Here is a 25269-nt window from a genome sequence, read left to right on the forward strand (position 1 = left end):
GCATGGCCCCATTTTACAGATGAGTAGACTGAGGCTCAGAGAAGTTAAATGGGAATAATGACTCCTGGCATTTGGCAGCACTTGCTTGTATCTTCTCCTTGGATCCTCACAACACCTGTGGAGACAGGCAGGTCCAGCATTTCACAGATGAGGCTGTGGTTGCCCAGAGAGGCCAAGCCACTTGCCCTGGTTGCCCAGCAACTTCTTGCAGGCTAGAACTGGAATCCTCCTCTGTTGACTCCAACCTAGTGCTCTTTCTCTCCTGCACAAAGGCCATGGGTCAGCAGGTGGGGGTGTGTGGAATGAGCCCACTGGGGTAGGTTTGGGGACAGGCATGGGTAGCCAACCTCCTTGGGCACCTTTTGGGCATCAGAGAGAGGCTTTCTGTGGCTTGAGGATTTCCCCTGGGATTGCCCAACGTTCCTCCGGCACGTCTTTGCTTAATTCACCCTGTGTACATCTCACTGCAGGTGTTGGGCTGTCCTCCCAGGCCCAGCATGTTAAATGTCACGTCAGCCGCCACGCACGGAATGAGCTGCTGGGAAAGCCAGAGGCCTCCTCCCCAACCCTGGCCCACTCACGCCAGCTGGGCAACTCCCCTGGGGCCTGTAGGTGCCCCGAGCCAAGCTGGCCCAGGCCAAGACACCTCCCAGACCCGTCCGCCCCTCAGTCTCCCTGCTGCCTCCCTGACCTCAGGGTTGTAGTTTCCTAAGCACTTTCCCTGGCATGAGGGACACAGCCTGGTGTCATAACAAGAGTAATGGTGACAGGGATGATAAGAATAGCTGGTGTTTATGGAGCACTTACTCAGTGCCAGGCTCTGTGCCAATCACTTTACCTACATTATCTCATTTAATCCTCTCACCCACCTGACCAATCAGGTTCTGTCCCTGTCCCCAGTTCACAGATGAGGAAACTGATTTGAATGCAAAGCTGCCTAGCTATGCACCATTTATTTTTCTTCTTCACATTTTCTAAAATGTTATGCAAGCACCACTGTGGTTCAGGAAGAGACTCTTCATAGTGTACGGGCAGGTATTTATCTTGTAATGGTTATGCTTCGTTTTAATGTGTGTCAATGGTATGGGTTGAAGTTCTTATGTGTTCCTCCCAAAATTCATATATTGAAGTCCTAGCCTCTGGTATGTGACCTTATTTGGTAACAGAGTCATCAAGATGTAATTAGTTGAGATCATGCGGGAGTAGGGTGGCTCCGTAATCTAACATGACTGGTGTCCCCATTAAAGGGGGAAATTTAGACAGACACACACACAGGGAGAGCAGCATGTGGAGATGAAGGCAGAGATCAAGGTGATGCTTTTACAAACCAACGAATGCCATAGATGACTTACATCCCTGAAGCTAGGGGACAGGCATGGGACAGACCCTCCCTCACAGCCCTCGGAGGGAACCAACCTGCCCATACCTTGATATTGGACTTCTAGCCTCCTGGACTGTGAGACAATCAAACTCTTTAAGACACCTAGTTTGTGGTACTTTGTTACAGTGGCCCTAGCAAACTAAGTACAGTTAGAATACACACACACACACACACACACACGCATGAACACAACTTTTTTTTTTTTTGAGACAGGGTCTAGCTGTGTCACCCAGGCTGAAGTGCAGTGGCATGATCATGGCTCACTGCAGCCTCAACCTCCTGGGTTCAAGTGATCCTCCCTCCCCAGTCTCCCAAGTAGCTGAGACCACAGGTGCACACCACCACACCCAGCTAATTTTTAAATTTTAAATCTATATATTTTGTAGAGGTGGAGTCTCACCGTGTTGCCCAGGCTGGTTTGAAACTCCTGGGCTTAAGCGATCCTCCTACCTAGGCCTTCCAGAGTGCTGGGATTACAGGCACGAGCCACGGTGTCCGGCCTATACACTTACCATTTGAAGACAGAGAAAGGGGCCATGAGCCAAATAATATAGGCGGCCTCTTGAAGCTAAAAAAAGCAAGGAAACAGATGCTGCCCTAGAGCCCAGGATTGGAAATGGCTCTGCTTTCCCCAACCCAGACACTGGAAACAGCAGCTTAGTGAGTGTGTGTTATTATCAAGTGGGCATCTGAGACCTCCCACCTGCCAGTCCCCATCCCAGAGACTCCAGCCACATGCAGTGCCGTCCTTGAGATGGGTTCTGAAAATGACTTCTCCATCTCGTCACACTGCTGGTGATGCTTTAGGGTGCCCTAATTCCCCCTGAGAGTGGCACATCAGGCATCTGCCCTCATCCAGTCCTGGTGCCAGCTGTGTGGTCATCCTCAAATCGCTGGAATAAATCATCAGGGGCCTCCACCCCGGATCCCAGCACTTTCTCTGACACACGGCAGCATTTCACGGAATCCATGAGCAAGGCAAATCACTCCCATCCCGCTGCTTCCTGTAGCAATCCTGACAGGCCCACTGCCGAGCATGAGGCCCTGCCATTCCTCCCTCTGGAAGGCCTTCCTCCCGTTTCCCAGCTCTCTATTCAAGGCCTCGCTCTGATGTCTCTTCTGAGACATCCTTTTGCTCACTCCAGCCACACTGATCGTGTCCTTTCCTAAACTCCCATCGCCTGGCTTTTCATACCACTCAGCAGGTTGACACCCACCTAATGCTGCTAGGTAAGTCCCTTGTGCCCGTGTGGGTGTCCCAGCTCCCACTCAGATCACGGACCATGACTGACACTCCTGAATCCTGCTGATGTGGTAAAGGCCTGGTTGGGAAGGGACCTGAAGTAGTGAAGGCTTGCATGTTTTCCAGAAAATGGTCGGAGAAGACTTCTTTGACTTGTTAAGGAACTTTAGAACCTGGAATGGGCTCCCTCTCAAAGTCGGGGTGTGTTCTGGCACCGTGCTTCCTCAGCGTGGCATGAGCCACGACCCAGCTAAATGCATCCCAACTCCTTGTCAGGGTGGACAGGTCCTCTCTGTCTCCTCTCTCTCTTTCTCTCCCTGGCTGTTCCTTCAGGCCTATCTGGGGGGCCACTAGTATGGAAATGGCAGAAGAGTCACTTAACTTGAATATAGATCATTAGAAATGATCCAATCTGCATAACACTCCAGGCAACCAGCTGGGACACCAGAAGGGCTGCGTTTTAGGAGCAAGGACCTAAGTAAGACCCTAAAGTAAGGCCTACTGTAAACTCACCCTAATGAAACCCAAGAATAAGTCCTAACAATATCCACAGAGGAGACAAAATTTGGAGGTTGAGTCACATCAAGTTAGAGGTACTTGGAAAATTCCTAGGACTTTCCATAGATCCACCCTAAGAAAGCAGAAAACTCTGCCTACATAAGTTTAAGGTGATTAACCAGTACTTGAATTGGCTACTAGGACAAAAATCAACACTTTTCAGAGAAAAATAACAGAATCCAGAGTCTCTACAGCATATTAGCCACAATGACAAGTCTAAAATGAAACATTACTAAGTGGTCAAAGAAATAAGAAAATATGACCCATAGGTATAAAAAAGTACTAGAAACTAACACAGAGATGGCCCAGATGTTGAAAGACTTTGAGGCAGTTAAATAACCAAGGGAAAATATGGATTTAATGAGTAAGCAGATAGTAGAGAAATGGAAACTATAAAAAATAGAGTCAAATAGAAATTTTGAAACTTAAAAGTGCGATAATTGAAATGAAAATGTCACTGGAAATTATCCAATCCGCATAACAGAGAAAAAAGAATGAAGAAACACACACAGAGTTCCAGAAACATGTAGTACAATATGCAGTCTTCTGACTTACATGTTTTAATAGTCCCAGAAATAGAAGAAAATTATAATGCAGTAGAAACAAAACTTTTTTAAAAAATGGCCACAAATTTTCTAAATATTATGAAAATTACCAACTTACAGATTCAAGAAGCCCTGTGAACTCCCAAAGAGAATAAATATAAAGAAAATGGCTGGGCATGATGGTTCATGCCTGTAATCCCAGCACTTTGGGAGGCCAGGACAGGAGGACCACTTGAGGCCAGGAGTTCAAGATCAGCCAGGACAACATAGTGAAATCCTGTCTCTACAAGGAAAAAAAAAAGACAATTAGCTGGGTGGTGCACACCTGTAATCCCAGCTACTCGGGAGACAGAAGTGGGAGGATCACTTGAGCCCAGAAAGTCAAGGCTGCAGTGAGCTGGGATTGTGCCACTGCACTCCAGCCTGGAAAACAAAAGCTTGACCCTGTCTCAAAAAAAGAAAAGAAGGCTGGGCGCAGTGGCTCACACCTGTAATCCCAGCACTTTGGGAGGCTGAGGCAGGCAGATCACTTGAGCTCAGGAATTCGAGACCAGCCTGATCAACATGGCAAAACCCCATCTCTATTAAAAATACAAAATATTAGCCGGGCACGGTGGCACACACCTGTAATCCCAGCTACTCAAGAGGCTGAGGCAGGAGAATCGCTTGAACCCGGGAGGAGGGGGTTGCAGTGAGCCAAGATTGCACCACTGCACTGCAGCCTGGGCAACAGAGCGAGACTCTGTCTCAAAAAAAATAAAAGAAAGAAAAGAAAAACCACACATCATTATTGTCCCTCTCTTTTTCTGTGATGTTCGCTGATGTGTTCCCTGCATGTAACACATGGACTGCTTAGTCCTCAGCTAAGTAGAATGAACAAATGAATTCTGAGGTTTCCCGCAATCTGGCATGGCCCCCACAGAGACTGGGTGGCCTTGTCTTTTTTTTTTTTTTTTTTTTTTTGAGACAGAGTTTCACTCTTGTCGCACAGGCTGCAATGCAATCGTGAGATCTCAGCTCACTGCAACTTCCGCCCGCTGGGCTCAAGCGATTCTCTTGCCTCAGCCTCCAAAGTAGCTGGGATTATAGGCGCCCGCCACCATGTCCAGCTAACTTTTGTATTTTCAGTAGAGATAGGGTTTCACCATGTGGTCAAGCTGGTCTTGAACCCCCGACCTCAGGTGATCCTCCCGCCTCGGCCTTCGAAAGTGCCAGGATTACAGGCCTGACCCATCGCGCCCGGCTGTCCTTGTCTCTTTTTAAGGGGAATTTCTGGGTCAGGAAAGCCACCAGCTTTTTGTAGTAATGCACCGTTTTTTCTTGAGCTAGATAGAAAGGGCAGAAGGTGAAGGTTTGAGGATTTGGGCCTGAAAGCTTGAGTCGCTGGGAGCTCCACCCTCTGGGAGGGGCGAGGAGCCGGCCTCTTGGGTTACAGATGTGCCCCAGCTGTGCTCGTTCGTCCTCCCCTCTCCCCTCCGTGGATTGCTGCGTAGCCCTGCCCTGGGAGAGCTGCTGAATCAGCTTTCCCTGGCTGGAGCCAGCGCGTGCAGCCCAGCTGTCCCCTATCTCTCACAGGATCCACCCTTTAGATAAACTGCCTGGCCTCCTCCACACACTGCGAGGTTCTGATGTGGTTGCGAGGGGCTCCATTAGCCAAATGCCTCTCACTCCAGCCAGGACCCTTGCGATGGGCCCTGCTTTTCCTCCAGCCTGAGTTAGGCCGGTGCTGGAGTGACAGGAGAATCCACTTCCTGCCTGCAAAGGTGGTCCGGCACAACTCTCTGCTGGGCGGGGCCTTCCTGCCTCACCGCCCCCGCGCCCAGGCTTCCTCCTTCCTCCCAGAGGGCGGGGCAGCAGGTTTAGGAGACAGCCGCGCTCAGCCCCGATTGTTTTATCTGTGGAAACCAGCCCTGCAAATTGGGTACTGACCAGGCTTCAGAGCCCGCTTTGCAGCCTGCCTGGCCCTCTGGGAGGGGTGACATTTTCACTATCCCTCACCGCCCGCCAGTCTGACGTACTGAGGACCAAGATGCTGAACTGCGCAGCTTTGCCAGCTACAAGCGTCACACAGAGTGAACTCTTACTTGGTTTGCTCTGGAGTCTGAGCCCAGAGATTTGCTTTCGTTGAAAGTTGACCTGTGGGCAGAAAAAGTGTCCCTGGCAGCTGGTTAGCTGTGCTTCCGTTTTCCGTGGCCAGTGGTCCATGGGGGTGGGGGATGACTGACGGGGAGAGCAGCTCCGGGGCTCTGCTGGCTTAGCCTGGTGGTGGGATTAGGTGACAGGTGTGGCTGGGCTCAGCACCTGAGGTCCCGCCCATACCTGCTGAATCAGAACCTGCCAAGAGCTGCGGATGCCTGTTGAAGATTGTGAAGCCTGGCTCCTTGATGTGAAGGCTGCAGGGTGTGTGTGTTATTTTGACGGAGACTCGCTCTGTCGCCCAGGTTGGAGTGCAGTGGCGCCATCTTGGCTCACTGCAGCCTCCTCCCAGGTTCAAGCGATTCTCCTGCCTCAGCTGGGACTACAGATGTGCACCACCATGCCCAGCTAATTATTGTGTTGTTGTTGTTGTTGTTGTTTTAGTAGAGATGGGGTTTCTCAGGCTGGTCTGCGAACTCCTGGCCTCAAGCAATCCTCCTGCCTTGACCTAAAGTGCTGGGATTACAGGCATGAACTACTGCACCTGGCCACAAGGCTACAGTTTAACTTATTTCTAGCACCTAAGGCAGAGGCGGACATGGAGAAGGCATACAGTAACTGTTCTTGGAGGAAAGGAATGAATGCATGAGTCCTGCCTGCCCCTGCCTACTCCCCACAGCACCACATTCCCTCTGCACAGTGAGAATCTCAGTCTCTTAGGTCGGAAAGAGATGGAGGAGTCAGAGAACATGCATGTCAGAGCTGGGGAAAAAATGTCACGTTTTTGTAGCCTAACTCCCTCAAGCCCCAGAGAGTCATAGCAACTTGGGTGAGGTCCCACCACTTGTGGTGGAACAGCTGGTCGCCTTGTTTCGGGAGACAGGTGGTTGTGATCAGGACAAAGTGTTCCATACCTGGGTGCGTGTTGCTGGGCCCACCTCTCTCCTCAGACATCTCTGTACCTCTTCATCAGAAACCTATGGAGCCATTTCTCCGAGGCCCCAATAACATGTTAGTTATCCATTTATGAATTCTCATTCTTCTTATGGAAAAGATTTAAGGTACTTATAAATATGCATAGGATACAACAAGATAAAAAGTAAAAAGGAATACGTTGGTATTAAGGAAGTGTGCAGATGTGTGAACAAGGGTATTCACTATAGTGCTATGTATAGTAGTGAAAAATCAGAAACAACCTAAATATCCAACAGCAGGGGAGTGGGTACATACACTATGGCTCATCCAGACACTGAAATTCTGTGTACCAATTGAGAATGCTGACGTGGCCCAGGCGCAGTGTCTCACGCCTGTAATGTCAGTGCTTTGGGAGGTCGAGGTAGGAGGATCTCTTGAAGCCAGGATATTGAGACTAGCCTCACAGTGAGATCCCAGCTCTACAAAAAAAAATGTTTTAAACTAGCTGCACATTGTGGCACACACCTAGTCCTAATTACAGCAGAGGCAGAAGTGGGAGGATCAGTTGAGCCCAGGAGTTTGAGGCTGCAGCAAGCTATGATTGCACACTGTACGCCAGCCTGGGCAACAGAGTGAGACCTGGTCTCTTAAGAAAAAAGAACATTGATATGAAAGTATTCACTGACATGGAAAAATGTTCATTATATAGTGTAAAAGTATTGATGGGTTCATTTTATTTACATGGATGGAAGAATGCCTAGCAAACATAGGTATCCCAAAATATTAATGTCAGGGAGAGAGATTATGAGTGATTTTTATTCTCTTTTTGACCACCCACTGCTCTAACTTCTAGTTTTTTCCCTTAGCAAACATGAATTACTTATGTAATAGTGTTAGTATAAAAATGAAATTTACAAAAACAGAATATGGGTGAGGAAAATGGGAAAAGGAGAAAATAGGAGTCCTAATCTATATAGAATTTGTTTGAAAATGTATTAATTTTTAAAATCCTTTGCTGAGGGTTAAGATATAAGAAAGGGCCGGGCGCGGTGGCTCAAGCCTGTAATCCCAGCACTTTGGGAGGCCGAGACGGGCGGATCACGAGGTCAGGAGATCGAGACCATCCTGGCTAACACGGTGAAACCCCATCTCTACTAAAAAAAAAAAATACGAAAAACTAGCCGGGCGAGGTTGCGGGCGCCTGTGGTCCCAGCTACTTGGGAGGCTGAGGCAGGAGAATGGCATGAACCCGGGAGGCAGAGCTTGCAGTGAGCTGAGATCCGGCCACTGCACTCCAGCCCAGGCGACAGAGTGAGACTCCGTCTCAGGAAAAAAAAAAAAAAAGATATAAGAAAGAAAAAAAATGCTGTTTACAGTGTTATGGCCCAGTTGCTGTTTTTACACATAGCAGGTAATTATTAAATATTTGAGAGTTTGACTTAAAACATTGAGAACTCATGTGGCCAGGCGCCATGGCTCACACCGGTAATCCCAACACTTTGGGAGCCTGAGGCAGGCAGATCACTTGAGGCCAGGAGTTCAAGACCAGCCTGGCCAAGATGGTGAAGCCCCATCTCTACTAAAAATACAAATGTTAGCCAGGCGTGGTGGCACACGCCTGTAATCTCAGCTATGAGAATCACTTGATTCCGAGAGGCGGAGGTTGCAGTGAGCTGAGATCGTGCCACTGCACTCCAGCCTGGGTGACAGAGCAAGACTCTGTCTCAAAAAAAAAAAAGAAAAAGAAAAATTCATGAGCCAGCTTTTGTTAAATATCCATCTGTATTCAGGGAAGTGAAAGTTAATCATGCTGCAGTCTTTGTCTTGTTTTGAATGGAATCACCAGTGACCTGCCCTTCCTTATGTGGGATCTAAATAACCTGGGTATGTTGGGTAATGATTATGCAAGAAACAATCCTAAAATTGTGTGTTAGAGCTGGATGGGTGGATGAACGGATGGATGGATGGAAATAAATGCACACACACACACACAATCTAGCCTAGAACCATGCTATCTATAGCTTGGATATTTGTTCCCCCCAAGACTCGTGTTGAAATTTGATACCTAGTGTTGGAGGTGGGCCTAATGAGAGGTGTTTGGGTTGTGGGGGGTCGGGGTGGAGGGGCTGATCCTTTGTGAATAGTTGGTCCTGTTCTCATGGTAATGAGTGAGTCCCATGAGAGCCCCTTGTTTCAAAGAGCCTGGCACCTCCCCCTTGCCCTCTGCTTCCTGTCTCGCTCTGTGATCTCTGCACATGCCCCCTCCCCTTCCATGCCGTGAGTGGAAGCAGCCTGCGGCTTCACCAGATGCCCAGTAGATTGTGAGCCAAGCTAAATAAGCTTCTTTTCTTGATAAATTACCCAGCCTTGGGTCTTTCTTTATAGCAACAGTAAACAGGCTAAGACAAACCGTTTTTCACCACCTCCAACGCTAACACCTTGGTCCAAGTCGCCTTCAGCAGGATCCTAACTGGTCTCCCTGCTTCCACCCTGTGGTCCATTCCCTACGCCATAGCTAAAGCTGTCTTTTCTAAGTGTGAAGCAAATCATCTGCCTCTGCACAGAACCCTCCAGGACTTCCTCTTCCATCACGATAAGCCCTGAGTCTTCACCGCAGCCTCACCAGACCCTCTGTGCTCTGGCCCATCCTGCCTCTCAGATCTCATTGCCTGTCCCTCTGCTCCTGGCTAACACCACTCCGGCCACATTGGCCTTGCCAGGCTCTTTTTGCACGTCCTGCTTCCCTGCCTGAAAGATTCTCCCTCTCCAGTGTAGCTTGCTTCCTCGCCCCCTGCAGGTCTCTGCAGAATTGCTAGCTTGGGGTCAGGCCTTCCTTGCCACCCTATATAAAATGACAACAACTGCTGTGTTCCAGTACCGTATCCTACTCGATTTTCCTCCGCAGCACTGATCTGATCTTCCCTGGCACATGACATATTTATTTGTTTGCTGTTTGTCTCCCTCCACTAGAGTGTAAACTCCCTGAGGGCAGGAACTTTGTCTATTTTCTTTACTGCCCTTTCCTCAGTGCCCAGTGCTGTAAAGTGAATGCTCAATATATATTTGAAGGACTGATTGGACTTCAAAGATCATGTGACTGATCCTTCTCATTCTACCAAGGAGGGGCCTGAGGCCTAACCTTGAGAGGCTCTGTTCCTTGCCTGAGGTCACACAGCTGGGGCGGCAGGACTAGATCATGACTCCCTCCTGCCTACGCCTCAGAAAGGAGATCAGCCACACACAAAGGGACCCTGGCCTCATCCATCCTGTCTTCTGTGTGTTTTTCCAGTTTACATAGAATTTTAGCCCAGAATAGCAAAGAAAAAACAGTTTTTCCTCCAGAACCATGGAAACTCTTCCAGTGGGTCTGTCCCTGGAAAAACAGCAGCGATCTCAGGGTGGGAAGGTAGGAAGTGGAGGAGTGGTCTTCCGGCAGCGGGGGCAATGGGATGGATTTGGTTTTGCAATTAAAATAACAGCTGGGTCTGTTTCCACAGCATGGTTCTGGAAGGTGAGTGGGCTGTCTAAAGTATCAGATGGGGCCGTCCCCCATCCTGGCCCAAGAGGGTTTGGGATGGCCGGTGGCTGAAGGATTCACTCCACAGACGAAGTATGAAAGAAACAGGCCCAAAGGAGCCTCTGGAAACCCTACAGGCAGCCTGGCCTGAAAGCCTCTAGTCCCTACCCCAGCCTTGCTCCGGGTCATCTCCTGACACCTTCCCCTGCTCTCCTACCCGCTCGCTGAGATTGATCAGATGCCCTCTTCGATGCAGAGAGAGCTTTGGCCTCCTCCCTCTCATGCCCCATGTGGTTTGTTAATCATCTGTGAAATGAGGGATCTCAGGCGTCACTCATCCGTGTGAGGACACTGGGGCCCTGGAGAAGTGGAGTGGAGTGGGGAAGGGATGATGAGGAATATTCTGGTCTTCTGAATCCTGTCCCTCTGTCTGTCTGGCTTCTCAGATGCAGCTTTTGGATAAGTTTCCCATTGAAGGTGGCCAGAAGGACCCCAAGCAAAGGATCATCCCCTTCCTCCCAGGTAAGCATTGGGTGGCTCCACCCCGGGATAGGGATACCGGGGAAGGACCGGTCCTTCCCTTAGGCTGAGAAGAGGCTACTAAGTGGCAAATTCTGGGCGAGGCATGCCTGGGAATCTGCATATGAACAATTTCCCCCAAGGGATTTGGAAGCTCCAGACTGTGAAGGCCACTGTCCTCCAAGTGGCTTCTCCCACCATTGCAAGACCATCTCTGCTGGCTCCTGGCCTGTAGCTTCTGAGGAGTTTCTCAGGCTCCTGGACTTTGGTTTCCTTTTCACAAAAAGCACAGAGAGACCAAGTTCTCCTGTGAACGGATGAAGAGCTACAGGCTGAGCTGTTTGTACTGACTCCCATTCTAATCATGGATAACCTTAAATTGAGCACGCTCCCTGATATGATCTCCTGCAGTCCTCATGTCACCTTATATGGAAGAGGCAGCTTACACCATTTTGGAGTGTGTTTAAGGCAATCAATTACATTATGTAATTTACAGGTAAACTTCTCAGGTGTATCGGAACCTGTTATTTTGCTGATGTCTTAAGTGTGTATAGAGATTTATAGCCATGGAGTGCTTTTTTATTTGTTATCATATGCACATCTCCATATTGAGGTGTGTAGTATAATCTCCCCTAATGGGTGAAGATGTTGGGGTTCAGACAGGCCAAGGAACTGCCCGTAAAAGTGGCGGAGCTGAGGCATAAACTCAGGCCTCCTGGTCCATGTCTGGCTCTGCCCTGTGCCAGGTGAGCGATGCTATCCCCTGGCTCTCCAGAACCCCTACTGTTTGCCAGAAGAGCTCCCTTCACAGTGGGCTTCCCCCGGGGCTCGGGCTGGCCCTGGACCTGCACAGGTTGGGACCACGGTGATCAGTCAGACCTTGGCAAGAAGCAGGGCCTGCATCTTGCTAACCCCTGGCATACTGCCAGCCCACAACCAGTGCCTACTTGCTGACTTGAAAACAAATGTAGGGCACCTCCCTCAGAGAGTGGCTCCTCTCTGAAAGGCATTTCTCCTGCATTCCTCCATCCTCAAAAGCAGCGAAAGATGTGAGTCCCTATGACCTCCTGTCCTCGGAGTCCTATGCTATAGCTGGAGATAATTAGCTTAGTTACAAGGAAGAACTTCTAAATCCCACAGTTTGGACAAGACTGGAACTAGGCAGTGAGGGTGTCCACCCAAGACTGGAACTAGTCAGCCCCTGGCCTCCCTCGACGGAGGCACAGGATTGCTTCTCCATCCCTGGCCTAGGAGTTCATATGGGGTGACTTGCGTGCCTTGCGTGGCTTTGCACTGGGTCTTGAATGGAATGTCCAGCATCCAGGTTGGTGACAACCTTAGATGGTGCTCCAGTACAGTCTGGAAGCTCAGTGCCAGGGTCTGGTAGCCCAGCTGGGATGCTGTGGGCACAAGCGTCCTAGAGGCAACCTGAGGCCACAGCGTGGTAGCCTGGCCTTGGGGCATGAAGGTCACCAGTTTGCTCCAGAAGAATGGGCTTCTCCCACTTCTTCCTCAGCTAGCACTCCAGAGAAAGAGCACCCCATTACCATTCCATCAGTGGCTGTTTACCGGGTCTCAGCCTGTCAGAGCTCACGGGACTGGTGAATTAAAGGGAGATCTGAATTTGTTTTCTTCATCAACGGAACCCTCAGGCTAGTGGGAGAGAAGACCTGCTCCATCATCCCAGGACCATTTAAGGCAGGATGTGACTCTACCACTGTGCAATTTGAGGGTGACTGGAGAGGGAGCTCAGAGAACAGCGACCTCATTGTGAGCTGAGGAAGTCAGCAGAGACCTCCTGAACAAGGGGCCGTGGAGCTGGCCCCCACAGGATGGATAGGCTTGGAGGGTGGAACGCAGGACAAAGGCTTGTGTACTGCGGCTACCTTAGCCCCTTGTCTCGGGAGTCAGACTGCCCAGGTTCACCCTGGAAACCCTGGCTCTGCTGGTTACCGGTTGCATTAACTTCTCTGTGCTTCAGTTTCCTCATCTAGAAAATGGGGATGATGATAGAATGTACTTCGTGGGGCTGTTTCAAGGATAAAATAAATGAGTGTATCTCAGGTGGTTAGAACTATGGCAGCTCCTAGTGGGGGCCAAATAAATGTTAGTCCTTATAATTACTAATGTTCCATGCATGCCTAGCATTTTATACCACACATTTACATACATAATCTGATTTGATCCTCCCAACAAGGTGATCATCCCCATTTTACTGACTAGGAAGCTGAGGCCAAGGGAGGCCAATAGACTTGCACAAGCCTACACAGCCAGGAAGTACAGCCCACACCAGAGCTGTCATTCCTGACTCCTGGGCCAGGCTCCCTTTCATATCCGCTGCCCAGGAACCAAGAACACAACAGCTGCCACAGGACTGAGAACCTCTTTGAACTTCAGTTTCCACTTACAGGATTGCAGTGAGGATTAAAAGAATTTATGCAAAACACTTTGCACAATGTCTGTCTTACAGTAAATAATAAATGGCAGCTAGCTGTTAAGAAAGTCACCTGCCCCCACACCACCACCTACTGGGAAAAGTCAAGCATGGGGACACCTTCCAGCTCCTGTGCAAATGTGACCGTGCATAGCGGGTGATATTGTCAGGAGGAATGAGGTTGACTTGCCCCCACCCTGTGCCCTTCTTTTTCCTGGCTTGGCTTCTTTTCTTGCCTTCCTCCAGCAGGGTTCCCTCTTAGACGCTTCTCTTCAGCTCACGCATTCTCCAAAACTTCAAAATACACATTGCTGGCCATTTGGAATCCTACCCCGGGGTTCCCAAGCCCTGTCCCTGGCCTTCCTCCTGCTCACTAGAAATTACCTTAACCCTGTTATGCTCTGCTCACTCCTTAGCTCAGACATGAAGGAGAAAGATGGAGGAAAAATAACTCAACACAATCAGAACCTGGCCAGGGCAAGCTGAGTGGGTGTGAGGATTCCCCATCCACCCCACTGCCCTGATGCACAGGGCTTCCAGGAGGAGAGGGTGTCAGAGAAGAGCAGTGATGAACATTGCCTATCTTAGGTCAAGTTCCTCAAATGCAGAGCCTGAGATGAGGATTCGCATGCATGTGGCTTTTGAGGGTATGCTGTCACGTGAACTTCCTGTGGCAGGGAAGGAAACAGGATGGGGCAGAGGAGGAAGTGAGGCAGAGATGTGTGTTCAGCTAAGTCCAACCTCCGCCTGATCCCACGGGGAGCTCTGGTGGGTGAATGGCACCACAGAACTGTTCCATCTTAGGGGACAGCTTTTATAGCCACCCCCTCCCCCCAATCAGTCACCCATTGTCTGTGGGCTGCCTCCTCCTCCAAAGGGCGTAGAGCATGGGCATGATGGCTCTGATGGCTGGGGGCATGCATCTGAAGAAGGGGGCAGCTGGGAGCCCCTAGCAGCAGCCCACACTCACAACACTGAGGAGAGGAGCCACAGCTGGTACAGGGGCTTGGGATAGTATCTGCTATACACGCTAACACCAGTTCAAGGCTCTGCTTCTGCTTCCCTGCCTCTAGGGAGGGTGTCTGAAGCTACCTGCTGATTCCCCCAGGCTCACCCCCAGCAACAGTGACTCAGCAGAACCCCAGAGAACTTAACAGTCTTTCAGCCCCAGGGAGGGTTAGCAGCCAGCCTTGGGAATAGCCTTGCCAGCCCTTTGCCTCACCTGAAATTTCAGAGCAAGGAAATCCCAAGGGGTGGAAGCAGAAAGCACCCATTATTTCCAGAAGGGTCTCAATTTTAGCTCCAGAGATGCTGGGATGTGATAAGCATTTCTGCTGCCCAAGTGTGGAGTCTAGGGGATGTGCTTGGAGTGTTAGGCTAGCTGATTTGCTTTGGCCCATGTGGCTGCAGGCTGATGGCTGAGGCCTCAGAAATTTGACTGACTGGTGGAGCTGACAGAGAAAGCAGTGGAATTAGAGAAGAAAGGAACCCATGGCTTGGTTACATGCTTGCCCATTGATACCAGTCAAATCCTGGCAGAAAATCTCACACATGGACTATAAGTCTTGGGACCTAGGACACAGGCTTGTGATATGTCTGGGTGGTGTAATGGTCAGAGTTCAGGGTCAGCCTGTAGATTTGAAAAGTGGGGAGTGCCTGGGGCTCCTGTGGTCAAAGGCAGAAGCTCCATCCCTGGAGAAGCTGACCCAGACAGTGCCCATTGGCTCTTGGGGGGCAGATGGAGTGTTGTGCAGTGGTGCTGTGGTTGGGGGTAAGGATTGGGGGTCTGTGAGTAGGGCCAACAAGATGGTAGAGTGGGGAGCCAGTACACTACTGGCCCAGGGGGCTGACATTGGCATATCCATCAAATCCTATAGAAAATTTTGTAGGGGAACTGCCCGTAAGAGAGCCCCCGAATTGTTTCACCAGGGTTAGAACCTACTTTCTGGACCCTGGAAGTGAAAATCCACTGTGCCTGGGACCACCAGCCTTTATGAAGTCTGTGGAGCCTTGGGAGGGCAAGGAGAAGCTATGGACCCATGTAGGACTGGCAGTTCTCCAGCAAGGCATCCTGGGAAAGAAAACCCAGACGTTTCATGGGCAGAAAGGGGCAGAGAGTTACTCCAGAGCCCAGACACCCTGAAGAGTGGTGGTGGAGGCAAGGGGTAGAGAGAAGGGAAGGGAGCCCCTCCAGGCTTATGCCTGCAAACCCCATATTATGTGAGACTGGGGAGACACACCCGTCTCTTTTGCTGGCTTTTGCAGCCTTCCTTTGAGACAAGGCCCTTATCTGCTTCCGTCATGTTTCTATCATGAGACTGGATGGGGGGTGCTTTGTTAAGACTTGTTGGGCGCAGTGGCTCACACCTGCAATCCCAGCACTTTGGGAGGCCAAGATGGGTGGATCACTTGAGGCCAGGAGTTCCAGACCAGCCCGGACAACATGGTGAAACCCCCATCTCTACTGAAAATACAACCCAAAAGTGAGCCAGGCATAGTGGCACACGCCTGTAGTCCCAGCTCCTTGGGAGACTGAGGTGGGAGAATTGCTTGAACCTGGGAGGCAGAGGTTACAGTGAGCCAAGATTGTGCCACTGCACTACAGCCTGGGTGACAGAGCAAGACTCTGTCTCAAAAAAAAAAAAAAAAAGACGTATTGATTGCTCCTAGTGTATGCCTAGCTTTATCCTAGCCACTCTACATACCTTCCCTCCAGTCTCACTGCAGGTGGCTTTATCCCCATTTTAGAGAGAAGTCAAATCACTCTCCACCATCATTTAGCCATACGGTGGCAGAGCCGCGATTCTTCTTATGGGGCCGTATGTCTTTCCTTGGGAAAGAAGAAATTGCTGCAACAGCCTCAGCTAGACTCTGTCTTTGTCCCTCTCTTCTTGCCTGCACACCTCCCAGGTTAGGGATCTGAGAGGTTCTGCCTGAGACAGAGCACCGGACAGTCCAGTCCCTCTCTCAGGCTGTCATTGCTACCTCACGTTTCAGGAGTGCCCTGTGTGAGCAGCAAGGGGCGGGAACCTCACAGGGTCTCAGGGGACCTGTAAGGGCTCTCTCATTCCATTGAGTGGCCGAGGTAATTACTCACCAGCACAGAGTAATTGATAGTTTTCTTGCAATCAAACCATTTAATTTATTATTATTTTAATGATTACAAATAAGATAGTCCCAAGGCTTTCAGAGCGCTATCTTCCTGTAATTATGATCTAACAAGTTTGGCTATTTGGTTTCCTAACACAGCATTTTCTTAAACTTTTTATTTTGAAATAATTAGAGACTCACAAGAGGTTGCAAAAATACTAGGCACTCTACATTCCCCCCCTCCAATTCCACCACTGTACTGCAGGGTAGCTGGCATTATTCCCATTTTAAGGAGAGGTCAAATCACTTTCCATCATCACATCACTTCCCCCCAATGGTAACATCTGATGTAACCGCAGTATGTTATCAAAACCAGGAAATTAATATTGGCACAACTCAACTAACTAGACCACAGACCTGAGTAATTGATTTTTATTTTATGGAGGTGGAGAGTGCTGTTAAACAAGCGTGCCAGCTGGTCTTTAGGAAGGAGGCAGTGGTTCGATAATAGTCCCTGAGAAACTCCACTCCCAGGCCCGACCTCTCAGCATTCCCATCCTCAACAAAAAGGCATACTCCAGAAACCTGTGCAAATTCAGCTCTTTGGAACAAATCACATGATCTTTTAGGTGTCCAAACTGTTATTCTATTCAAAAGAGGCATATAATAAATCCTGTTGCAAAGCAAGGAACTTTAAAAAAAAATATCCTTTTAAGTATTCTTGGCTGGGCATGGTGGCTCATGCCTGTATTCCCAGCAACTCAATAGGCTGAAACGGGAGGATCACTTGAGAATAAGAGTTAGAGACCACCCTGGGCAACATAGCAAGACCCTGTCTCTAAAACAAACAAATAGAAAAAATATTTTTACTTCAGCTCTCTTTTGATTAAAAAATATTCATCTTTTCCTCGTTACATATATATATTTATTTTATATACATATATTTTGTATATTTTTAATATTTTATATACATGTATATATTTTTAAATATATATATATTTTGAGATAGGGTCTCACTCTGTTGCCCAGGCTGGAGTACAGTAGTACAGTCACAGCTCACTGCAGCCTCCACCTCAGAGGCTCAATCTGTCCTCCTGCCTCAGCCTCCCAAGTAGCTGAGACTACAGGTGCATGCCACCATGCCTGGCTAATCTTTGTATTTTTTTGTAGAGATGGGATTTTATCATGTTGCTTAGGCTGGCCTCGAACTCCTGGACTTAAGTGATCCACCTGCCTTGGCTTCCCAAAGTGTTGGGATTACAGGTGTGAGCCACTGCACCTGGCCTGGTTTACATATATTTTTATACTTTGGGACTTCTCCTGTTCCTCCAAGTTCCATAGGTTTGACAAGACGGGCTCAGATGAATGCCTGCATATGCAGTGAGTGAGTTACTTTATAGGAGGGGAGCCACATCTTTTAATAATGGATGGTAAACAAACCTGCCCTTTTGCTCTGAAGATAGACATTATCCTTAGTCCAAGACTATATGCAAACCTGCCGTATGCCCCAGAGCAAGGCACTACTTCTGTCTTCTAAGGCTGTTTGCTATGCAAGCACCTTTGAAAAGATCTTCCAAAACAAAAAGCAGTTGGTGCCTTGTTTACAAGACATGTGCAACAGCAGGAGGCCCAGGGAGAATTGACTCAGAAGTGTGCCTTAGCTCTTTCTGAAGTCTCTTGCTTTTTGGAGAGGTGGGCAGAAATCAAGTTCCTTAGGACATTGGGCCAAGCGTGGTGGGGTCACCAGCCTCTCAGGGCAGCCTACTGTTTACTTGGAATTTTCTGCCTTGTTTTAGAAGATGATTGTGGAAAATCCATCTCCTGTTTCCCATCCTGGGATTGGAGTAGATTTCCTGTGTATCCCAAGTTTGCTGGCCTGTGGAGACTCCCTGAGAGGAAATGGTCATTACGACATGAAGTAGAGTGTGTAGCTGCTGATGTAAAAAGCAAACAACTGCAGCCAGGGACTGAGGGACTTCAGAAGCCAGGCAGTGGAGCAAAAAGAGCTACATTCCCTCTACAAAGGCTGTGCGAGGTCCCCTCCCACTAGCAAGCCATCTGTTTCTCTGTGCTGGCTGGCACTGGGCCTCTGGGCTTCCAGAAAGTCCTTCATCCTAATAGCTGAGTTAGTCCCATGCATCACTATCCATATCCCCAGGTTGATGAGTCATGGAGAAGTGAGATTGCTTAGGGAGAAAAGTGAATCTATAACCATAATCAAGGCAGGCGCTGCCAGCCTGCAGACAGCCTTGTGACCTTACGAGCTTAGATGGTATATTTTTAGATGGCAGGCATGCTTGGTTCTTTTGTACTGACTCGCCAGTTTATGTAATGTCCCCTTAATGAAGAAGCAGTTTGGAGCTACAGTGCAGAGGGTGCTGGGTGAATTGCAAGCATGTTCTCCAGGGCCTTCCTCTCCCAGCCCCAGAGCCCTGTGCAGCAGATCCGGTATTTGTTCCAGCATAGAAGGAAGCAGGGGGAAGGGATGTCTTTAGCTAGAGCTGGTCCTTGGTCCCCTCCCTGGGCTGTAGGTGTCTGTGTATGTCTCCACCAGGCGCCAGCGGAGAAAGCCCTTCCTGAAGGGCCCTGGATGCTATGACGGAGGTTGTGGCTCAGAGATTTCACCAGACTGCAACCCCCAAGGGAGAGAGGTTGAGAAGTTTCTGGGCCCCTAGGTGACCTGGGATGTCAGTAAAAGACAAACTATGTGATGGAGGGAGAAAAATAGGGTCCGTTGGTAATTCTGGGGTTTAGAAAAGGTCAACAAGATTATAGGCCTGAGAGGCACCATATGCCATCTTAAACGCAGTTTTCCTCCAACCTCCACTGGAGGTACTTTGTCTTCTCTTGCTGTAATTACTGCTTCCCATCCCCAAAAATCTGTCTCCCACTCTGTAATCTGGACAGGCAGTTCTCAGGGCCTGCTGTCAGCAGATGATTCTGAACACAGCGTGGAATAGCTACATTCATTCCTTTCTATCAGATATTTATTGAACACATACCGTGTGCCAGCTGTGGCCACTGGTGATATGACTGAGAACAAAGTAGGCCCAGTTGTGGTTTCAGGAAGTTTGCCTTCCAGTATGGGAGTTAGAAAGAAGAGCAATTTCCAAGAGTGATGAGTGCCAGAAGTAAGAATAACCAGGTCATATGGCAGGTGCTACAGCTGAAGACATCTGAGATTAAGTGATCATGTCACCTCCTTTGAAGAGGTGACATCTCCACTGAGTAGGTTGGGATCATCAAGGCCCAGGGGTGCCAGGCTTGGGGGACAGCAAGAGCAATAACCTTCGTGGGACCACTGGTGTATGTTTGAAGAACAGTAAGACGTGTTTGGAACAGTGAGGAGTGCTGAGTCACCCAGAGAGAGCTAGGCAGACAGGACTTGTGGAGCCAAGACACTCCAGAGTAGCTCCACCTGTGTGTTTGTGAGCTGTGCCATCTGGCCCAGTCATATGGACTCCAGACTCTGTTGCCTCATCTGTCAAATGGGTTGATCATGGTTTGGGGTGGCGTTGCAAGCAGTTAATGCACGGAAAGCGCTATGTAGGGTGCAACGGAAGAGGACTGGTGCCGCAAACCTGTCTGTGCTCCTGGTGGCTTTGCCGCAGGATACAGCTGTGGGGTTTCCTTTGCTCTGCCCTCTGCTTGCCCTCCCCACTCTTTGCTGACTCAGCTCTTCCCACCGCAGCCCAGGCCACAGCCCAGACACAGCCTCACTTCCTGCAGTTCTTTCCTGGCCTGTGGTAACTTGCAAAGCAGCAAGGAACTTGTTTCTAAAGAGCAGATGACCCAGATGGCTGATCTGGAATGAAAGGTGGGACCCGACCTCTGATCACGTGGCAGTGGCAGTGTCACTACCTTCCAGACTCTCAGCTGCAGACCCTCCAGGTCTTGCAGGGAGTAACAAGCTTTGCAGGGGTCAGCCACGCAAAGGCCTTTTTTGCTTTTGAAATGTAGATCGGTCTCCCAAGCCCTTCCCCCATGACATCTCCACATTTCAAGACCAGGAAAAGAGCCGGGCCACCTTGTTACAACTTGCTGTGTGCCTTCCCAATCATTTTAGAAGGGAATCAGCTCCTACCCCAAACCCTCCGTCCTAGATGGATTGTATGCTAGGTATCTTTCCCAGGAACTTTCTGATCTGGGCAGAAAAGCCTGTTTCTTTTCATGGTCTCAGTCGGTCTGTGTCATCTAAGGTGTGGAAAATGCACCCGGGCCTGGGTCTCCAGAGTCCTGGATTCTAGTTCACCCCATGCTAACCAGCACGACACAAAATTGAAGAAGTTAAATTTGAGCAATCAGGGATCACCTTGCTTGTTGGCAAAGTCACCAGAAAGTGACAGGCATGATTTCAGGGCTCAGTGACACTCCTGTCCTTTCCCCTCTAATCCCTCCCCCTGGAAATACATCCTTTCCTTACCTGATGCCTAAATGCCCTTTTACAAGATCGGATCCTTTCCCTCCATGCTGAGAGAGCACAGTTATACCCTGGTGTCCCCAGGGATGGTGCTTCCAGCCAACTCATACTCCAGCGTAGATGGCTGACTGGACGGTTACTGAGACCAGGCTTGATAGAGGTGAGAGGGCAAGTGGGCAGCTGAGGCTGGAGACAGAAGAAGGTGCTGGGCCTCAAAGGCCTGTGTGGAGTCTGGAGAAGGGGCTGGTGGGAGCTTGCGTGGAGCAGAGGAGACCAGCTGGGGTCCTGCAGAGACAGGTGAGAGGGCAAAGGTGACTTGGCCTAGGCTGGACCCTGGGTGGAGGGAAGTAGACTGAGGTCTGTCTTAGAAGAACAGCCAAGAGGCCATGCTGATGGATTGGAGGTGATGGGGTGGGGTCGAGAATGACTCCCGCAGCTCTGCCTGGACAGCCCTGGCCAAGATGGCAGAAGGAGCTTTTCACAGCACCACCACTCCCCACTCCTGCCTGTGGGCTGCATCCGTGGGGGTGAAGGGAAAGGACTTCCTCCCTCCTCCCTGAGGTGGCTGAGGCCTTTGGAGCATATGAAAGGTGCTTTGTGGTGGGCAGCCTCCCTCCGCAGGAGCCTCTGGGCACTGGGCACTCTGGTTTCCGGGTCCAGGTTTCACTGGGGGGTCGGGAGGGGCAGCAGAGGGTGGTGGTGGAGGGGAACACTGAGGCGCATTGAGAAGGAACGCCACCCCCCCGCCCCATAACTTCTTAGGAGGTGAGGGGCGCTGGAGGAGATAAATCCCCACAGTGTCCCTGGCCTAATTCCCCACACTGCCCTCCAGGGTCACCGCAACTGGACCCAGGCCCAGAGACAAAGCCCCAAGCCAGAGCTCTTCCCTGGCCGGGACTGAGCTGGCTCTAGGCATCACCTGTGTGAACTGATGTATCATTCATCTAGAGCTGCCTGGCACCCAGCAGTCCCATCGTTCTGGGCCCTGAAAATATCTCCTCCCCCTTCACCTCCACAGTTCCCGGGACTGATGTCCACTGAGGAGGCCCCAGGATGCCAGGCTGCCTGGCCTCCAGCCCACAGTCGGCCCCAGGGGACTGGCATGGCCTGAAGATGGGGCCTGTTCATCTGAACGTACCTTCAGAAGGGAAGGGAGGAGGCAAATGTGGAGAGTGGGGGTTGGCTGGCAGCCTCGCCTTTCTCTACCTGTCAGGGACAGGGTGGCCTGGCGACACCCCTACAGACCAGCTGTCAAGATCGAAGCTCGTGTGAAGGAAAGGGGCTAGGTTTCTGTTTCTCCCAGGACCAAACAGGAGAAGCCAGATTTTGCCTTAGTGGAGGACACATTTGGGTGGATCTCAGAGAGAACTTCCAGGGCCAGGAAGAACTTCTCAGGGGGCAGGGGGTGGGTTTTGAGCACTGGCTTTGGGCTCCTGCATATCTGGGTTCATACCTGGGCTTTCGACTTGGTACTACTTGCCTGAACCAAAACTACTGTTTTCCATGGCTGAGATGGGTAACTGTTGTACTTCCACTCTGGAGGACTTAGAGCCAGACAAACCTAGGGTTCAAATCCCAACTCAGCAGGCTCGGTACACTGTCTCACACCTATAGTCCCAGCTACTCAGGAGGCTGAGGCAGGAGGATTGCTCGAGCTCAAGAGTTCGAGACCAGCCTGGGCAACATAGTGAGACCCTGTTTCAAAAAATAAAAATTAAAAGAAATCCCAACTCAGCCTCTTCATAGTTGTGTGACTCTGGGCCAGTTGTAATCAGTATAATTCTGACCTTCCATCACAATCCCCATCTCTGAAATCCCTCCCAGGGTTATTGAGAGCATCAAATGAAATGTCATCTGAAAAGCACAAAGTAAGCCCTCAGCACACGATTGTTATTTGGTGATTTTTAGTATCAGGTCCCTAACAAAATTGTGAGCTGTCTCTGGGATGGTTTGAATGCAGCCTCCTAGAATCCCTTCCAAGAGTGAGATCTCTTCTCAGGAGTGCGGTCCCACAACCTCGTGTGTTTTAAGGATTGCTGTTCGAAATGTGGTCCTCAGATCAGCAGCATGGGCATCATCTGGGAGCTTGTTGGAAATGCAGACACTTGGTCTCCCCCAAGACCTATAAGTCACCGTCTGCATTTTAACATGCGCAGGTGATTTGTATGCACCGTAAAGTTGGAGAAGTAATGTTTTAAGGTCCATCAGAGCCCTTCTACAGGAGGTCTACTGTGTTTTGAGGGCTCTCTTGGTTCTTGGTTACGTTCAGTTCATTCACGTAATACAAACAACTGAGCCTGCAATGAATCCATTTCTGACTCAAAGTAGAGGTGCATGGGGAGACGAGGATTTACAGAGGTAACTTGGTGAGGGCTGGTTTCTTGGCCTCACGTCCTTACATACACCTGACCTGCCCGCCTGTTTCTGGTATTCTGTGGGAGGGAGTGGTGAATAACAGTCCTCTCTCCCCATCACTAGCCCAACCAGGAGGATGCTCAGGCCCCAACCACACGCCCTCATCGGATATAGATCAGAACATTCTCTCTCCCCTTCCTTCCAAGATGGGGTGAAGTTTTGGGCCAAGGAGCTTGCTCAGGTTTTTATTTCAGAAGTTCCCTGATTGGAGATGCAAGACTGGCTCATGAACTCTCTGTGGTTTTGAAGATAGTGTGGCATGAGAACATCTAAAGCCTATGTCCAGAGTGGTGATGTACTATTAGGAGGGAAAACAGGCTCTTGTAAGGAGTCTCTGGAAAAAGTTAAGTCAACAGAATAAAGTGAAGCCAGGCATGGCCACACACTGCTGTAGTCCCAGCTACTCGGGAGGCTGAGGTGAGAGGATCGCTTGAGCCCAGGAGTTCGAGGTTGCAGCAAGCTATGATCATGCCACTGTACTCCATCCTGGGTGACAGAGTGCAACCCTGTCTCTAAACAAAATTTGTTTTAATTTCAAAGAAGAAAAAAAACGTGAAATTTGAAAGGAGTATATTTTGCTCTTCTATATAAAATAACCATTGCAGACCTAAGTTTCAAAAGGAGCCAGGAAGGAGAGTTAAGCTGAGTGAGTGACTGGTAATTTGGTGGCCAGGTAATTCTTCTCTGATTGGCACAGTTTTTACTTTTGGCCTCTTATTTCTGATCTGAAAGACAAATTAACCATTTTAATAGTTGATAGTTGGTGAAGATGGCTTAAATAAGACCTATGTGGTCTTGCTTACCAGAAAAACTTGCTGGTGGAAGACAGAGGGTAGAGCAGCTGTTCACAATATGAGCCCAGTGGTCCAGAGATAACAATTCATTGAATTGGCTGTAGGGAAAAAGTTGCAAACAGCTTTCTAGGAACTTTGTGTGAGGCCTGGAACTTTAACAAATTAAACCATCATAAATGAGAGAGAATGTCTGCTTAAGGATCATGGCTACTATTTATTAAGCATATACTTCTGCCAGATACTGTGCAAAGGATTCATGTGCTTATGTTATCTCATTTAATGACAACTCTACTTGACACTTGAAAACTCACAGGCTAGAAGGGGTGCATGACTTACCCAAGGCCACTCAGCTAGTAAGAGGCAGAACTGGGATTCAAACCCAGTTCCCTCCACTTCCAAGTCCAAGCTCTTGATAACTATTTTTTTATTCTTTTGAGATGGGTCTCGCTTAGTCGCCCAGGCTGGAGTGCAGTAGGACAATCTGCAACCTCTGCCTCCTGGGTTCAAGCAATTCTCCTGCCTCAGCCTCCCAAGTAGATGGGATTACAGGCACCCACCACTATGCCTGGCTAATTTTTTTTTCTTTTCTTTTTTTTTTTTGGTAGAGACAGGGTTTCACCACGTTGGCCAGGCTGGTCTCAAACTCTTGACCTCAAGCGATCTGTCCACCTTGGCCTCCCAGAGTGCTGGGATTACAGAGTGCGGGGATTACAAGCGTGAGTCACTGCACCCGGCCTTTGACCACTATTCTTTGTGTCCTTGCCACAGAGTGGGATGGACAAAAGATGTACTGTCTGGAGATTAACAGTTAAGATTTGGTATAAAATGGTGGGTATGTTGCCTGCACCAGGGTGTTTGCATATCTTTAAACCTTGTTTCAAGTATTATCTCATTTAGTACTTGAGCGTGGTGGCTCAAGCCTGCAATCCTAGCACTTTAGAAGGCCGAGGCAGGTGGATCACGAGGTCAGGAGATCGAGACCATCTTGGCTAATACGGTGAAACCCCGTCTCTACTAAAAATACAAAAAAAAATTAGCCGGGCGCGGTGGCTCAAGCCTGTAATCCCAGCACTTTGGGAGGCCGAGACGGGCGGATCACGAGGTCAGGAGATAGAGACCATCCTGGCTAACACGGTGAGACCCCGTCTCTACTAAAAATACAAAAACTAGCCGGGCGAGGTGGCGGGCGCCTGTAGTCCCAGCTACTCCGGAGGCTGAGGCAGGAGAATGACGTAAACCCGGGAGGCGGAGCTTGCAGTGAGCTGAGATCCGGCCACTGCACTCCAGCCTGGGCGACAGAGC

At 49.6% G+C, this 25269-nt stretch overlaps 1 protein-coding gene across 2 annotated transcripts in view; it reads left to right on the plus strand.

Annotated features, from left to right (window-relative positions):
* Positions 1-25269, plus strand: part of SH3PXD2A (SH3 and PX domains 2A) — a 259572-nt gene that overhangs the window by 77967 nt on the left and 156336 nt on the right. For both annotated transcript variants that reach the window (XM_023206561.2, XM_023206560.2), the window contains exon 3: positions 10742-10817. In XM_023206561.2, coding sequence (XP_023062329.1) covers positions 10742-10817 — 76 coding nt within the window. The remainder of the gene's footprint in view (positions 1-10741; positions 10818-25269) is intronic.

The sequence above is a fragment of the Piliocolobus tephrosceles genome, chromosome 9 (genome assembly GCF_002776525.5).
Source record: "Piliocolobus tephrosceles isolate RC106 chromosome 9, ASM277652v3, whole genome shotgun sequence".
NCBI classification, from domain to species: Eukaryota; Metazoa; Chordata; class Mammalia; order Primates; family Cercopithecidae; genus Piliocolobus; species Piliocolobus tephrosceles.